This window comes from Dipodomys merriami, unplaced genomic scaffold, assembly GCF_024711535.1.
Source record: "Dipodomys merriami isolate MVZ:Mamm:240054 unplaced genomic scaffold, mDipMer1.0.p SCAF_22, whole genome shotgun sequence".
In the NCBI taxonomy this organism is placed as follows: Eukaryota; Metazoa; Chordata; class Mammalia; order Rodentia; family Heteromyidae; genus Dipodomys; species Dipodomys merriami.
Window position 1 is genome coordinate 20056916 of NW_027203604.1, and position 17518 is coordinate 20074433.

General features: G+C 53.4%; 1 protein-coding gene across 2 annotated transcripts; it reads right to left on the minus strand.

Moving 5' to 3' along the window:
* Positions 1-4766: 4766 nt before the first annotated feature.
* LOC138834612 (uroplakin-3b-like protein 1) lies at positions 4767-9040 on the minus strand. 2 transcript variants are annotated; one of them, XM_070033105.1, is made up of 6 exons: positions 8865-9040; positions 7627-7779; positions 7291-7510; positions 6830-6942; positions 6406-6526; positions 4767-5031 (listed from the first exon to the last, which is right to left on the minus strand). In XM_070033105.1, exons 1-6 carry the CDS (start codon positions 8986-8988, stop codon positions 4932-4934), a joined length of 831 nt encoding a protein of 276 aa, XP_069889206.1. In that variant the 5' UTR covers positions 8989-9040; the 3' UTR covers positions 4767-4931. The 2 variants fall into 2 exon arrangements, with proteins under 2 accessions (XP_069889206.1, XP_069889207.1); XM_070033106.1 differs by having other exon boundaries at positions 6830-6906; positions 8865-9037.
* Between the last annotated feature and the right edge of the window lie 8478 nt (positions 9041-17518).

The following is a 17518-nucleotide window of genomic DNA, read 5'->3' on the forward strand; positions in this document are numbered from 1 at the left end:
CTCGTCCAGTTTTGATCCTCTCTCCTTCCTTCCTTCCTTTCTTCCTTCCTTCCTTCCTTCCTTCCTTTTCTCTTTCTTTCTTTCTTTATATATATAGATATAGATAATTTTTTTTTGCCAGGCATGGGGCTTGAATTCAGGGCCTGGGCACTGTCCCTGAGCTTCTTTTGCTCAAGGCTAGCACTCTACCACTTGAGCTACAACACCACTTTTTTTCTGAGTATATGGTACTGAGGAATTGAACCCAGGGCTTCATGCATGCTAGGTAAGCACTCTACTACTAAGCCACGTTCTCAGCCCAATTTTGATCTTTAATAATGGGAATCACACAATGTGTGCAGTAATTCCCCAGGTCTCCAGACTTAACTCACTCCTAGTTACATTGCCGGTAATGAGTGGTGCATGCCTGTAATCCTGGTTACTCAAGAAGCTGAGATCTGAGGATCGAGGCTTGAAGCCAACCCAGTCAGGAAAGTCCATGAGACTGCTATCTCCAATTAACCACCACCAAAAAGCTGGAAGTGGAGCTGTGGCTCAAGTGGTAGAGCACCAGTCTTGAGTGAAAAAGCTCAGGGACATACTCAGGACCTGAGTTAAAGCCCTAAGATTGGCACATGCACACACACACACACACACACACACACACATGCACACACACATATGCACACACACACACACACACACACACACACACACACACACACACACCTCCAAATATATTGAATAGAAAATTCCAGAAATACTTTGTAAGCTTTAGTTTTCATTCTATCCTGAGGGCTGCGATGAAATTTCACACCATCCCCAGCAGGGCTCCATCCTGCTCTGGGTGTGAGCTGTCCTTCATCCTGCAGATTTACCCTGAGGAGGGGGTCCCTGTAGGTCACTCTGAGCTGAGGAGTATGGGATGCTGCAGTGATATCCAGCCTTGGTTGTCAGGTTTGGTGTCATGGTGAGTGGAGCACTTACCAAGGGTTCCTGGTAGAGAAGGGGGCTGCATTCCATGGGGGGGGCATCTGTGTCCCCAGATCAGGGTGGAGGCCCTGCCACATGTCAGCTGCCCACCCACAGATGGACATTTTCTTGGTTTCCTGTCTGGGAACATTGTGGACAAGGTGGCTGCAAACCTCCTGAGCATCGTTCAGCAGAGGGACGTGTTCGTTCCTCTTGGGGGAGCATTTAGGAGCGGAATTGCTGCATCATAAGGGCTGGGACTTGGACCAGGGGATCTCAGTAAACAACAGCAGTCCAGACTGCATGCTCTTGAGTTATCACTCCCCACAGCAGCTGCCAGTGTCTCTTCCAACTCCCTCCAGCAACCGTGCAGCAGAAATTTACTCCAGTCCAGGATGGCTTTCATCTCTTCTCCCTTTGTGAGGTGGGGTCCATCTCTTACAATTGAAGGGCCCACTGGCCCTTCAGTTAAGAGAAAAACTTTTCCCCTAAAGGAATACTGAAGTGGGCATAATAGCACACTCCTGCAATTCCAGCACAGGGGAGGCTAAGACAGGAGAATCAAGAGTTTGAAGCCAGCTCAGGCTACATACTGAGATCTTGCCTAGAAACAAACAAATACACACACACACACACACACACACACACACACACACACACACACACACACACACACACAAAACAAAACAACAACTAGAGGACACAGAATTGCCTTCCTATGGACACTTGGGGACTATGGCCTGGAGCACTGTCCCTCCTCACAAGACAGGGGGCCCCAGCCAGAGCTCAGCACCCACATAGCCTAAGGAGGATGGTAGGGAGCCAAAACTGCAAGAAGGGGGGGCGGGAGGGACCAGATAGGGACACATGTCCTCACTTTGAGGACTGAGCCCATAGATGAAGGCCTGTCTGCTTGCTGACTCCCACGCCAGAGCCTTAGCTGGGGTGAGATCTCCTCTGGGGGCCATATGGAATTCAGGACTGGCTCATTCACTCACCCCAGCTGCCAGCCATAGACCTGACACAGTCAAGCTGGGGATAACCCAGACAGAGATCCCCACTATCCCATTCCCAGCCTTCTCTGGGCCGTGACCCCAGAGTGGTGAGTGGAAGGGCTCGGCGACCAGAGGTGCTGCTGTCCCCACCCCACCTTGGCCCTCAGCCCAGACTCAGGTTCCTCTCTTCCCAGAACTCTATCCCCTGAGTGGCGTTGCGTGCCTGACCTTCATTAACCTTCTGAACCTTCCAGAAACAATTGGAAATGCCCTGCCTCATTTCTGTTCCCCCACCCCCTGAAGCCAGTGGTATGGATCGGGAGGTAAGGACCACCAGGGATGCTGCTGGAAATCAGAGACCTGGGGGTCCCGGGGAACTGTCCTGGGAGGGGGCTCTGCCATCTTGGACCAGATTCACACAGCAGAGAGTGGGGCTCCAGACTTACTTGTGGCCTACCTGCCCTCCGTGGCCTGGCTGGCCCTCCTACGTCAGCTGGCCGAGTGCTGGGATTGCAGGCATGCACTTCCACCTGGGCCTTCCCTCCCCCTTCACATACTTTGTGTGGGACCCCCTCACTGCCCACACACAGCCGGGACCCTGTCCCTTGTCCCCCTCCACACTCCCTTTTCCTGATTAGTGAAAGTGTTAATGGCAGGAGGACCCAGGGACTTGGGATTTACAGGTGGGAGTTGTTGGCTTCTATTCTAGATGCATGTCCAGCTCCTGTCAGGAGGCAGGAGGATCGTGAGTTGGAGGCCAGCCTGAGCAAAGTTAGTGAGACCTTTGTCTCAAACCAAACTATAGTCGGGCACTGGTGGCTCACGCCTGTAATCTTGGCTACTCAGGAGGCTGAGATCTGTGGATCACAGTTCAAAGCCAGCCAGGGCAGGAAAGTCCATGAGACTCTTACCTCCAATAAACCACCAGAAAACTGGAAGTGGCGCTGTGGCTCAAGTGGTAGAGCACTAGCCTTGAGCTGAAGAGCTGAGGGGCAGAGCCCAGGCCTAGAGTTCAAGCCCCACGACTGACAACATAAAATAAAACAAAATAAAATAAAAAACACAAGCCAGGCACTGGTGGCTCACCCCTTTAATCCTAGCTACTCGGGAGATGGACATCTGAGGATTGCAGTTCAAAGCCAGTCCGGGCAGGAAAGTCTCAAAGGAGGGAAGGGCAGATACAGGGTTCGTGGTTCAGGAGGAGAAGCTCCCATGAGCCCATGCTCCTTCCTAGACCCCCAGCTTCTCCAGCGGTACCTTGCCCTCACTTTGTGCAGGGAGGTGCAAGGTGGCTAGTTGTAGCCAGATCACAGGGTAGGAGGTCAAGGCCGGTCATGTCTCCCCTGGCTATGATCCTCGGTCCCTGCTCCTGCCTCGCCCATGATCACTGTTCCTGGTTCTGAAAACAAAGCACCACACCCTTCCTCCCATCAGCCCTGGGGTCCACCAGTGCATGTGGCCCCATTTGTGGCCATCCTGCCCACACCTTTGGAGCTGCTCTTGATTGCCCTGCCCAGGGAGCCATCTGTTTCCTGCCAGGCCCTGCCCACACCAGCACGGGCAAGGCCCCGCCCACACCAGTGCGGGCAAGGCCTTCAAGACCGTTCCACTCAACCTTCGCTTTTTACTGGAGGGGAAACTGAGGCTAGGTCCCTGAAATGGTCTGTCCACAGTCATGAAGCTCCAGACTGTTTGGCACTGGTGATGAGAGCAGAGGCCGGAGGCTGCTGTCCCTCCCTGCCTGCCTCTCCCATGAACAAGCCTTTCCCCCATGGAGGCCACACGTCTGCTTGGACTAGTAAACCATCAGGGCTGCTTGCAGGCACCTGGGAGCCATGCCAGCCCCTCCTTCACTGCACCCCCGCGTCAGTGGGCAGTGGGGGTACTCAGGCCAGAGTTTGTCTGAGCCAGCAGTGGGCCCTTAGATGCCCAGGTGCAGAGCAGGGCCAGCACCCTGGTCTAGGCATGGGGCAGGGTCCATGCTGCGCTTCACACCCACTTCTTGTGTTCATGCCCCAGCCTGGGCTGCTTCCCCAGGAAGTGTGGACTGGGACGGGTGGGAAGTTTAGATGGCATGTGCCCAGCCGCTGGGTGAAGGGTGCTAGAGACACAGCTCTGCCGGCTTCCTGTAGGAGGAGGCTGGCTGGGAAGGGCAGGACAAGTGCCTTCCCCAGCAGCTGAGGCTTGAAGAGAAGTTAGAGTTGTTCGCTTGGATGAATCTGTGGGCCTAGGACCCTGAGCCTCAGCCCTGGTCTTCTATCTCCTGGACAGTTCCTAGAGGAGCTGAAGCAGGGGTGGGGGGAGCAGGAGGACTGCCCACCCCCTCAGTGACCAGGAGCGATGGCACACATGCCTGTAATCCTAGCACTCAGGAGGCTGAGGAGGGAGGAGCCTGATGTTGAGGCCAGCCAGGGCTACACAGCAAGACTGTCTCAGAGGGAAAGGAGATGGTGGAGGGGAGGGGGAGGGAGATACCTGGGGGCTGGCGGATTCATGCCTGTAATCCTAAATACTCAGGAGGCTGAGATCTGAAGGTCTCAGTTGAAAGCCAGCTGAAGCAGGAAAATCTGTGAGATTCCAATTAAGTTCAATTGAATTCAAGCCCCAGCACTGGCAAGAAGAAGGAGGAGAAGGGGAAGAGGAGGAGGAGGAAGAGGAGCAGGAGGAGGGAGGAGGAGAACAGGGAGGAGGAGAACAGGGTGGAGGAGACTGAAGAGGAAGAGGAGAAAGAAGAAGGAGGGGAAGAGGAAGGGGAGGGGAAGGAGGAAAACCACTGGTACCCTGGCGTATATTACCCTAGCCATGCAGAATGGTGTTTGGAACATTTATTTCTGATAAGAACAGATCCAAGCCTTGGGCTAAGGACATTTCCCCTTCAACAATCTCTCTCTTGGGGTTCCAGAAGATTCCAGGCATGCCACAGTTCTGTCTCTGTGTCCTGGTCAAGGGAGGCAGCAGCAGGGCAGCCTAGGACTCCCAGACTGCTCAGGAGGTGTCCACGGTCACAGGGCCTCGCGTGTGGTGAGGACTGTAACTTCTTATGTGAACCTGCTCCACTGGCCTGGGGACAGCCTCGCCCCTGCAGCTGAGAGGGGGGAGGGGGAAGAGGTCTGAGGGCCTGCACCATGCACACACATTGCCCAGAGTCCCCACCCATTACAGGGTTGTTTTTTTCTTTTTCTCTTTTTGCAAAGGCCATTTGGCATGTGATGTTGGGTAGTATTGATTTGTGTGTGTGTGTGTGTGTGTGTGCGCGCGTGCGCACCCGCCCTGGGGCTTGAACTCATGGCTTGAACGCTGGTCCTAAGCCTCTTTGTGCTCAATGCTAGCACTCTAACACAGCACCATTTCTGGCCTTTTCAGTAGTTTATTGGAGATAAGAGTCTCATGGACTTTTCTGCCAGGGCTGGCTTTGAACTACGATCCTCAGATCTTAGTGTCCTGAGTAGGATTACAGGCGTGAGCCATCAGCACCTGGCTTTAGTATTAATATTTATGTTTTGTTTTTGTTTTTAAAACACCTAAGTTGACTCTTGGATTCCACCTGAGGTTGTCTGGGCAGGGCCAGAACAAATGGCTTTCAGGCTTTGTGGCCAATAGTCCCCACCTGTGCCCCACCCAGCTCCTTTCTCTCCATCCCTTGCCACTGTCCAGCCCCTAGGCCACCCATACACCCCAGGAGCACCCTAAAGTATCGGCCATATTTCATTGTCTTTTTTTTTTTTTGTCAGTCATGGGGCCTGAACTCTGGGCCTGGGCGCTGTCCCTCAGCTCTTCAGCTCAAGGCAAGTGCTCTACCACTTGAGCCACAGCGCCACTTCTGGCCTTTTCTGCTTATGTGGTGCTGAGGAATCGAACCCAGGGCCTCATGCATGGGAGGCAAGCACTCTACCACTGAGCTACCTTCCCAGCCCTTCCAGTCCTTTCTACTTTAGTTTTTCAGAAAGTTTCTTGAACTTTTACCTGGCAGGCTTGGAACCCCTATCCTCCTATCCCCCACTTGAGTGTTTGGGATGACATACATGAACCCCAATGCCTGGCCCACAGACCCCTGATCAAAGCTCTGTGGGCCTAGAAGCTGCAGCGCAGTTCTTCAGCTGGGCACCAGACCCTCCAGGCCTTGCCAGGCTGCCAGCCACTCTCCCGCACCCCACCTCCCTACCCTCTTCCTGAAGCTGCCACTCCAGCCCCTCCAGCAGCCAGGAATCTCTTTCCTCTGCACTCAGCCGCTCCCTGCCAGGCCCAGCATGAACTGGGTCTGAAACCTGGAGACAATGCTAAGCACAAACCAACCAACCTTGAAGTCCACTGCCTACCCACTTGCAATTCCAGACACTGACACCAGGGGGCGAGTGTCAACCCTGCCTGTCCTTCAGGGACCAGTCCCACAGGTGGTAGTGAGAAGGGGCCCGGCCAGGGCGGCCTGGGGGGCTCTGCAGAAGCAGCCCTGTCCACTCACCATGTGTGGATGAGCAGGATGAGGAGGGCAATGAGGAGGATGGCCAGCAGGATGGATAGGATGGCAATGATGACCACGGTGCCCTCACTCTGGGACCCTGGGGCTGCTTGGAAAGCCTGGGCTGTGGAACCAGATGGAGCCCACACAGGGGGGTAGGAAAATGGGCAAAGAGATTTGATTTACCAGGAGAAGGGACTTTGGGGCAGCCTCCAGATGAACCACATTTCACCCAAGCTAGGGCAGGAGTGAGGGGGCAGGCTGGGGGTGGGGGACAGGGGTGAGGGAGCAGGGATGAGTGACAGGCTGGAGGAGGGGGCAGGGGAAAAGGGCAAGGGGAGGGGGCAGCTTGTGGGCAGGGGCAGGGGTTAAGTGTGAGGGGGCAGGCCAGAGTTCACGGGAGTCCCCCAACCCCCATTGCCCCCACCTTGGGGTAGGAATATATCCTTGGACCACTCCGTGTCAGCCACAGGTCCGCTGTCGTTCATCACCAGGAACTTCACCCTGAACAGGAGACCCAGCACTGGGGGTGGGGGTCCCCTGGGTTTCGAGAGCTTCAGACCCAATGTCTGACTCCCAGGCCTGCGGTGGGGTGAGGGGCTGGGGCTAAAGAACACAGCCCCAGAGCCTAACAGCAGGTACTGAAACCTAATCTTCCTGCTGTGGGGCAGGGGTGCACCCCTCGCTTCTCTGGACCTCCATCATCTCCTTTGGCAGAGAGGGGTTAGATCCCTTAGCACCAAGTGTGAGTCAATCAAGCACTTTTCCCTGTGTGCAGCGTGCCCTGTCTGCACGGGTGCTCCACCTGCATGGCCCAAGTGACCCCAGGGGAGGGGGGCTGTGGCCTGAGTTGGGGGAGCCCAGGCGCCCTGCGTGGGCTCTGCTCACCTGTAGGGGCCGGGGCCGGGCAGTGGGGTGTTACAGCTCAGCTTCTCAGGGGAACAGTGCGTGTCATTACCCACCCGGAGCAAGCGGAGCTGGCCACTGGGCCGGTCACCCAGGTAGCGCTCCCGGCTGGCCCTCAGGGTGAGGTAGAAGCTGCGGTGGGGGAGGTCAGCAGGCACAGGGCTGTCCTCTATCCTCGGGGGGTCAGTGAAATTCTGGGTGGCTGAGGGCAGCATTAGGGGGGTCAGCTGGTCAGCCTGGATAGCCATACCCCCACCCAGCTGCCCACTTCCCAGGGGGAGGAGCATGGCCCGGTGCCTTGGCACCTCTGGTGCCCACCGTTGCTCAGGGCCACCACCAGCCAGATGGGGTCGAGATCCGAGATGCGGGAGCCGTTGAACTGGTCCAGGGGCTGCTCCAGTGCAAAGGTGGACTGGGTGCGCTGCCCTGCCAGGCTGGCATCCAAGAGCCGGGGCATGTAGCCGATGCGCTCTGGGAGGCGGAGGGAGAGAGGCTGATCGGAGAGGGGAATGGGGGTTTTTACTGTGAAGTCAGGCCAGGCAGGACTTAGTGGGCCCCTGGCAGCCCAAGGGGTCATGTGAGGGCCAGAGTGCAGCTTCTGGAGGGCTCCTGAGTGCCTGCAAGGGGCGGATGTGGGGGCCCTGCTGGCCCCACCTGTGTGACAGGGTGGGAACGAGAACTCGAGGGGCTCAGAGACCCCTCCCTGGGGAGAGCAGGACCAGGGTCCCAGAGCCTGGGCAGGCCTCACCCCCGTGCAAGTGGCCTGGCATCTACCCTCTACTTGGTTTGGGAATAATGAGTAGCTTGGGGGTGCAGGGGTGACTCAGGAAGGCCATCTCCACCTAGACCTCTGGCCCAGACATGACCCATCCATCAGGGACCACTGGCTCTGAGGCCATGGGCTGATCTAGAACTTTGTACTTCCCACCCAGTTCTCAGCCTTCTCCATCTGCTCCACCCTGCACCAGGCCCCTCCCCCTCTGGCTCTAGACTCAGGAGCCCCTCAGGGAGCCCATACCCCCTCACGCCTGTCTGTGGACCCACTGAAACTAGAGCAGGATCACAGCACACCCCTGCTCCCAGGCCCCAGAACTCGGCTGAGCCCGATAAGGTGGGCTTCATGTAAAGACCAGCAGACTCCCCTCCCCCTTCCGTGCAGCCCCCAACTCCAAAGGATCCCACTAGAACCATCCAGAGTCTTCCACCATGAGGGTGAGGGTGGGGGGGGGCAGTTTGAGTCCCTACCCAGAGTTCTCTGTCCTATCACCCAGGACTAGGGTGCTATGTATACAGCAGGTGCTTAATGCTTAATGTCTGCTCAGTGAAGAAGGAGGCACCCAGCCATGGAGAGAGGGGCTATGCTGGAGAGCCCTTAGTGAGTGTTTGGGTGGGTGAACCCCAAGAGGAGAAAAGAAGCATGCCTGCTCCCAGGTTTGGGGAAAAGGGCTAAGTTCCATCTTGTGATCATTTCTGCATGGCTGCCCCCAACCAAGGTGAGGGGGCTCCGGAGACAGCTGATGAGTCAGGGCTCCCATGCTCCAGCCCCTGTCACTCACCCACACCGGTCCCTGGCCGGACACAGGCCAGCAGCAGCAAGGACGGCAGCAGCCAGACGCTGAGCCCCATGGCTGTGCTGCGCCTCCGGGGGCCTGTCCGTCCGTCCGTCCATGTGTTGTCCATCTGCGGCGTCTGCGGGGAAGCCAGGTCTGCACAGGGCAGGAAGGAGGGCTGCCCCTGGCATCTGATTGCCCCACCCTCTGCCCCTTCCTCTCAGACAACTGGTTGGACAGGTTTGGGGGGGGCAGAGCCTGGACGTGGTGGGTTTGGCATCGCCAGGGAGGGTCTGGAAAGAATGGTACAGACAAGCCCAGACACCCCCACCCTCCAAAGAGGCTGGTGTGTGTGTGTTTGTGTGTGTGTGTGTGTGTGTGTGTGTGTGTACAGGTCCTGGGGCTTGAACTTCTGCTCCTGTACCTTTTTCACTCAAGGCTGATGCTCCACCATTTGAGTCACAGCTCCACTTCCGGCTTGTTGGCACTTCATTGGGAGATAGTCTCAGGGACTTTCTTGCCCAGGCTGACTTTCAAGCCAGATCCTTGGATGTCAACCTCCTGTGTAGCTGGGATTACAGCCATGAGCCACCAGCACTAGGCTGAACTCAGGGATTTTTGAGGGACTTCCATACAGTTCTGCATCACAGCTCACCTCATTTACATTTACCAATACTGTATGAGTGAGCTTTTACACACACACACACACACACACACACACACACACACACACCCTCACCAGCATGTGTAATGTTGAAGGGGGAGGTTGCATCTTGGTCTATTTGATTTGCATTTCTCCAGTGGCTAATGAAATGGAGCTTTTGTTCTTCTTCATAAATGTGTAGACCATTTGTATTTCTTCTTTTGAAGTGTCTGTTCTTGAACCCCACATTCTGAGCTGGGTGTGGTAGCACACACATGTAATCCCAGTGCTTGAAGTTAGAACCAGGAGGATTCCCAATTTGAGGCCAGTTTAAGCTACATAGCAAGACTCTGTCTTGAACATCAAGGGCTGCCCAGTCATGGTATCCAGTGTACACTATGTAAAACACAAGCTATGCAATCTATGGGCAGGGATGTGGAGGGGGGGAAGGAAGGGGTGACATCATCCAAGAAGCATTGAACTCATTACCTGACAGGGAATTGTAACCCCTTTGTACAACTCCTTTTTTTTTTTTTTTGTCACTTGTGAGGCTTGAACTCTGGGCCTGGGCACTGTCCCTCAGTTCAAAGCTCAAGGCTAGCGCTCTACCCCTTGAACCACAGCACCACTTCTGGTTTTCTGATGGTTAATTACAGATAAGAGTCCCATGGAGTTTCCTGCCCAAGCTGGCTTTGAACTGTGATCCATCAGATTTCAGCTTCCTTATTAGCTAGGATTACAGGCGTGAGCCACCAGCGCCCGGCCCTGTACAACTCCTTAATAGTAACAGTTTTAAAAAGGGAAAAAAAGGGACTGGGAAGGTGGCTTAGTGGTAGAGCGCTTGCCTTGCATGCATGAGGCCCTACGTTTGATTCCTCAGCACCATATAAGCAAAAAGAAAAAGGTCAGAAGTGGTACTGTGGTTCAAGTGATAGAGTGCTAGCCTTGAGCTGAAGAGCTGAGGGACAGCGCCCAGGCCCAGAGTTCAGGCCCCAGACAAAAAAATAAAATAAAAATAAATAAAAATAAAAAGGAAAAAAATCAAACACTGGGAAAATGATGGAAGGAGTGACATTAATCAAGATACATTGTACTCTCAAACTGATATGCCGAATTGAAGCCCCTTTGGGCAACTACTTAAAGATAATTTTTTATTAACTTGTTTATTGTTATTATGAAGGTGATAGAGGGATTACAATTATATAAGTCAGGTCAAGAGTACATTTTCTTTTGGACAATGTCACCCTGTTCCCTCACTCTCTCCTAGTTTTTCCCCTCCTTATAATTTTTCTTTTTTTTTTTTTTGTGAGTCCAAAATTCTTGGTTTATAATAAAACTGTAAAGTGTTTTTAAAAAAAGGAAAACCATCAGTGCTATCTATTGCAGAAGTCCAACATCTTCTTAAAACGTTGCTCAACAAGTTGCAGATAATTTTTCTTTTAGTTAAAAAATTGTCAGGCACTAGTGGCTGGTGCCAGTATTCCTAGCTATTCAGGAGGCTGAGGTCTGAGGATCGTAGTTGGAAGCCAGCCTCAGCTAGAATGAGACTCTTATATTCAGTTAAAATCACCAAAAAAACCCCTGGGAATCGAGCTGTGACTGAAGTGGTAGAACCCTAGCTCTGAGCAAAAATGCTCAGAGAGGGGCTGGGAAGGTGGCTCAGTGGTAGAGCGCTTGCCTTGCATGCCTGAGGCCCTGGGTTCGATTCCTCAGCACCACATAAGCAAAAAGAAAAAAGCCGGAAGTGGCGCTGTGGCTCAAGTGGTAGAACGCTAGCCTTGAGCTGAAGAGCTGAGGGACAGCACCCAGGCCCAGAGTTCAGGCCCCACAACCGGACCAAAAAAAAAAAAAAAAAAGTGCTCAGAGCCAGAGCCCAACAACAAGCCAAAAAAAAAATTTAAATGCAGGGTTTTGTATAGTTCAATGGTGGAGTGTTTGCCTAGCACTTATAAATGTTGGGTTCAATCTCCAATACCACTGATAAATAAAGCAACAATGAAAACCACTCATGCTGCTCTGGGAATGTAGTTAAGTAGTAGAATACATGGCTTGCATGTGTAAAGTCTTAGATTCAGTCCCTAGCAACACACACACACACACACACACACACACACACACACACACACACACTCATCCACACCTACTCACAACACTCTGCAACGCTGGGTGCCCAAGTTCCCTCAATAAACTGGATTCTAATAAAATATATATTTAAATTTATTATCTAAATGAGTAAATAATATTTGCATTACTAAATATCAATAATTAATCATTAATAATGGATAATTATTGCTATCACACTGATGTGGTTAATTATTAGTATGTTATTTTAATTTGTTTTTTTGTCAGTCATGGGGTTTCAATTCTGGGCCAGGGCGCTGTCCCTCAGCTCTTCAGCTCAAGGCTAGCGCTCTACCACTTGAGCCACAGCGCCACTTCCAGTTTCTGGTGGTTAATTGGAGATAAGATTCTCATGGACATTCCTGCCCGGTATGGCTTTGAACTGCTGTCCTCAAATCTCAGCCTCCTGAGTAGCTACTAACAGACATGAGCCACTGGTGCCCAGCTATATTTTATTTTTTTGGGGGGGGGGTCCGGTCGTGGGGCCTGAACTCTGGGCCTGGGCGCTGTCCCTCAGCTCTTCAGCTCAAGGCTAGCACTCTATGACTTGAGCCACAGCACCACTTCCGGCTTTTTTCTTTTTGCTTATGTGGTGCTGAGGAATCGAACCCAGGGCCTCATGCATGCAAGGCAAGCGCTCTACCACTGAGCCACCTTCCCAGCCCCTGTTCATCCATTTCTGTGCCCCCTTATCCTACCAAACACAGCTAAATGAACAAACAAAATAAAATAGAAGAAAACAGAAATGCAACAAAGAAAAACACCTCTTGTTTTCACTTGCTGGAGTTCATTTTGATAAATACTATTTTCTATGATCAGAGGCACAGAGACATTGCATCTTTGTGCTCCTCCCCCTAACAGTGTCCTCTTTGGGTCTCACTGTGTGTGAATGCCTAGCAAAATATAGTCATTATTAATGATTATTAAATGATTATAATTTAAGTAATAACCAATTAAATTTTTGTGCATGAAATAAAATCACACAGTGTGGGATTTTCCTCTTGTTAGCATAATGGTGGTACTCGAAGAGTTTTGGATTTGGGAGCTTTTTGGATTTTCATACTTGAGATATTCATATATACATATGCATACAGATATATACAGATAAATAGACATCATCATGCAGGTGTGTGCATGTGCATGCACACACACATAATTAGCTTTCTTTCTCCTCACTCCCTTTTAGAAAAGCAGCTGGCAGCGGACGTGGCCCCACGGAAGGGCAGATTTTCCCCCTCCACAGGCTCCATCTTGCTCATCCACTCTTCCTCTTCCCAGGCCCCAGAACTGGGTAGGGCAAACGTTCAGATTAATCTCATCATACAGATGACAGCGCTGGCCTCAGCAAAGGGAGGAACTTGCTGTACTTCCACGCCAAGTACGGTGCTGCTCACCTGTAGTCCTGGCGCTCAGAAGGCTGAGATAGGAGAATCACTTGAGCCCTGGAGTTTGAATCTAGATTGGGCCGTATAAAAATACACACACACACACACACACACACCCTGCATGATCCAGGGACAAGCTTTGGCCAGCCAGATGGATCCTCAGGGAACCACAGTGCTACCTGATTCCCAACCTTCTCCTCTAGGCAAGTCTTCATCTGAGATACTGCCGCCTCTAGGAAGCCCTCTTGGTGCTCCACAGCCAGGCAAAGCCAGTGGCTGCCCTGGGCCTACTACTGTCCTTGTTGCTGCCCTGGTCTGGACTTTCAGCCTAAATTCCCAGAGATGATTGAAGACCTGACTCCACTCCACTGGACCCTTCTGCCCAGGCCCTGGGCCTTCCTTCTGCCCCAAGCCACAGACAGAGAAGCAGGGGCCGGGGTGGGGAAAGCTGGGCCCTGATGACCTTGGGTCAGCACTCGGGGAGGAGGGAGAGAAGGGAGGGGCCTGAGGGGGAAGGGGCGGGGCCCAGGTGACTGATGGGACATTCCTCTGTGTCGCTCATGGGGAAAAGCCAGGGAGAATGGTCAGTTGGTTGTCAAGACTACATGTTCTTTCCTGTGAAACTGGCCTCCCTCACCCACAGGGAGTGGGGTTTCGGGGCGGCTGGGGCAGGCGTATAAGCGGATGGGGAACCACACTTACTTCACACAGGGGAAACTGAGGCCAGGCTTGCCTGGCGGGGCTCACAGAGCAAAAATAATCAGGATGTGTGTGGGCAGGCCCTGGGCTCTGGGAGGGCTGAGTGAAGAGACGTGGCACCATGGGGTGGAGGGAGATGTGAGGGCAGGCGTGATGGCATGGCTCCTCCAGCTGCTGGGCCGAGGTGGGAGGGAGAGGAGGCAACTCAGGCCACCCGCAAAGGGTGGCAGGAAGCAGGTGAGGGCGGCAGGAATCAGGTGAGGGCAAGGGCTGAGGAGCAGAGGCTCCCAGCTGGGCTTGGGCAAGTCTGTCCTGGAGGCCTGGGCCTGGACACAATACCACCCAGGTCCTGTCTGGCCTCTGAGCCTTTGCATATACGGTTCCTTCCACCAGGAAGCCCTTCCCTCTTCTGTGCCTGTTGACTCTGCCCTGGGTGCTCCAACTCCACAGACCCTCCCACCCCAGGAGTACAGAATGGGGCCAGTGTAGGTCTCACAACAAAATCCAAGGCAGCAGACAATTATGTCTTCCTGCCTCAGAGACCCCTGGGAACTTCTATAAGTCAACAAGAACAACCCAAACCTCCCATAAATCCCATTTTGAAACTGTCAGGGCCAAGTATGGTAGTTCACACCTGTAATCCCAGCTGCTCAGGAGGCAGAGGTAGGAGGATCATGGTTGGAGACCACCCAGGCAACAAGTATGAGACCCTACCTACAAAACAAAGTAGGGTGACATTGTCCAAAAAGAAATGTACTTTTAACCTCTTTAAAATAGCAATAAAAACAAATCAAGAAGGTCTGAAAAGTCTTGTGGAAAGATGAAAGCAGCTACCAGGCAAGTGAGGAGCTCAAACCTCAGATCCACAACAAAAAAAAAAAAGGAGGAAAAGGAGAAAGGGAGGAAGAAAAGGAGGAAGAGAGGGAAGGGAAGAAGAGGAAGAGAAGGAAAGGGAGTGAAGGGAGAGAGGGAGGGGAGAGAACAGGAGGAGGAGGGAGAGAAGAGGAGGAGGAGGAGGGAAGAAGGAGAGAAGGGAAGGGAAAGAAAGGGGAGGAGGAAGAGAGGGAGAGGAGAGGGGAGGGGAGGGGGAGGAGGAGAGGGAGGGCAGGTGTGAGGCAAGCCCTTTTCTCCAGGCCCCCCAGGATTCCATTCCTCTGAGATGCTCGCCAAGCCTGAGGGACCAGGGTGGGGCAGATCTCGGGTACAACATTTCCTTTAGGGCATTTCAAATGCTCTAAAGTGGACTGAGCCATGACTGTGAAATGAGACACGCCACCACCCCACCCGCCCGAAGCTGACAGTCTGGCATGGAGATGTAACAGCTCAGTTTGAAGGACTAGGGTGTAGCTCAGTGTTTTTCTTCTTCTTTTTTGTTTTTGGTCGTGGAGGCCTGGGCACTGTCCCTGAGCTCTTCAGCTCAAGGCGAGCGCTCTACCACTTGAGCCACAGCACCACTTCCAGTTTTCTGGAGACTAATTAGAGAGTCTCAGGGATTTTCCTGCTAGGGCTGGCTTTGAACCTTGATCCTTAGATCTCTGCCTCCTGAGTAGCTAGGATTACAGGCATGAGCCACCGGTGCCCGGCTAGCTCAGTGTTCTAATGCATACATAGCACTAACAAGGTCCTGGGACCAATCCCAGCACCCAAAATAACAGAAAATACATTTGTCAGGCACTGGTGGCTCATGCCTGTAATCCAAGCTACTCAGGAAGCTGAGATCTGAGATCACCCTTGGAGAAGCAGCCTGGGCAGCAAAGTCTGTGATTTATCATCTTGAATTAACCACCAAAAAGTCTGAAGTGGGGCTGTCAGAAAGAGCCAGGCTTGAGGAAAAAAAAAAAAAAAAGTTTCAGGGACAGCGTGACAAGTTCAAGCCCCAGAACCAACACACACAAAACCAGAAGACATAAGCATCATCATCATCATTATCATTATCAAAATCATCTCCGTGTTAGCTGAGATCTGAAGATGGAGATTTGAAGCCAGTACAGACAGACAATTCTGACAGACGCTTATCTTCAGTGAACCAGCAAAATACCCAAATTGGAGCTAGCCTTGAGCAGAAAAAGCTCAAGGACAGTACCCAGGCCCTGAGTTCAAGCCCTAGTACCTGCTCCAATGGAGAGGTACAGCCGGGAGGGAGGGAGTCGCCCTAGGCCTGTCCCTGCCTGCTCCATCCCCGATGCCTTTAATCTGGGGTCTGATGAGTCACCTGACAGTCACCCCACCATCCTCGCTGCGTTTCCTTTTCACAGTGGACTTGTTTTCCCTCACTGAGCCATGAAGTTCCGGCCCATGGCCTTCCTGCACATCCCCAAACGGTTCTAGGACTTTCAAACACACCAAAAATGGTTAGCGGGTGTGACTAGCACCTCTGGTTCAGTATTTGGGGGGAGGGGGGCAAAAAGCCCTGGTTGGCTCCCAGGCCAGCATGGGGTGCTGGTGCCTGGCAGTGACCTTGATTTTGTGTCACCCTGGCATGGTGGCTGGCCCCAGCTCCGAGCAGAACACTGAAGGTGGGCAGCCTCCAGTCGTCCCCAATCAGGGCAAGCTGACTTTAAAAAACACAAGCAGTTTTCTAATGTCCTGTGGTCCCCAGCTTGTACAGATGGCATCCCCAGACCCCTGGGTCTGCAGGATAGTGGACCTCATTCAGAGTATAAACAGCCTCACCCAGCCTGGCTCTTCCCTCTGCATCAGCTCTCAATTTCTGGGCCTCAGTTGGAGCCAGGCCTCCCCCAGCGCTTTTCCCTCTACCCCCACCCCCGGCCATGTAGGACACAGTGTTTACCCCATAGTGCTGCCAGGGACACTTCGAGGTGGCCTCCAGGTGGCCCAGGGAGTGATGGCAGCCTCTTTGTGCTCAGGAGGCTATTCATAGAGGGATGGTTGTGGGTATGCCAGGGGAAGGTTCTAGAGCTCCACCTGAGGGCAGCAGAGGCCACCAAGAGCCAGCACAGGAGGAACCAGATTGTGCAATTCCGTTGCCATTTTTTTCCAGTCTTGAGGTGTGAACTCAAGACCTGCTTGCTAGGCAGGTGTTCTACCACTTGGGCCACGCTTCCATCCCTTATTTTGCTTTACTTTTTTTTTTTTTCAGATAAGGACACACCTTTTGCCCTGGCTGGTCTTGGTAGCACAGCATGATCCTCCTACCTCTGCTCCCAAACTGCTGGGACTACAGGCATGAACCACTTGCCTGGCACTTGTTTTGGTCCCTGGGGCCTGGGACGATCCATCCACACCATCACTCAGCAAGTCCCAGTGCCCTCATCTACCTCCCAGGCCACCTGGACACCTGACTGCATCAGCTCTTGTCCACACGGGAGGGGTCGCATGCAGGTGTTGGGGGCAGGTGCAGGCAGGGTGGGAGCCTCAGACACAGAGTAAAGATGGCGATCGCACCTAGGGTGGCACAGCTGAGTCTAATCCAGTTCACAGCCCACACGTGGGGTGGGCCTAAATTTGGGGTGAGTGGTCTTTCCTGTGGCCTAGGAGGCACCAGATCCGGTTTATTCACCCTGCCGTGAGGTCACGTGGTCGCGGTTCGCCCGCGCCCCCCTGTGGCGACGGCAAGAACTACCGGCTGGTGGAAGGGGGCGGGGAAATCTGCTGTAGGGGAAGCTGTCAGTCACGAAGTTGGTCCCTAAGCCCCGCCTCCTTTCCCCGATAGCCCAATCCAAGGCGGCGGGGGGCGGAGCCGCCGAAGTCATAGTCGCCCAGGGGCGTCTCTGCAGCCCCCGGGGTCCGGTCCTCACGCGGCAGTCGGTCCAGGACGGGGGCACCGTCACCAGTCGATAGGTCTGTGGGCT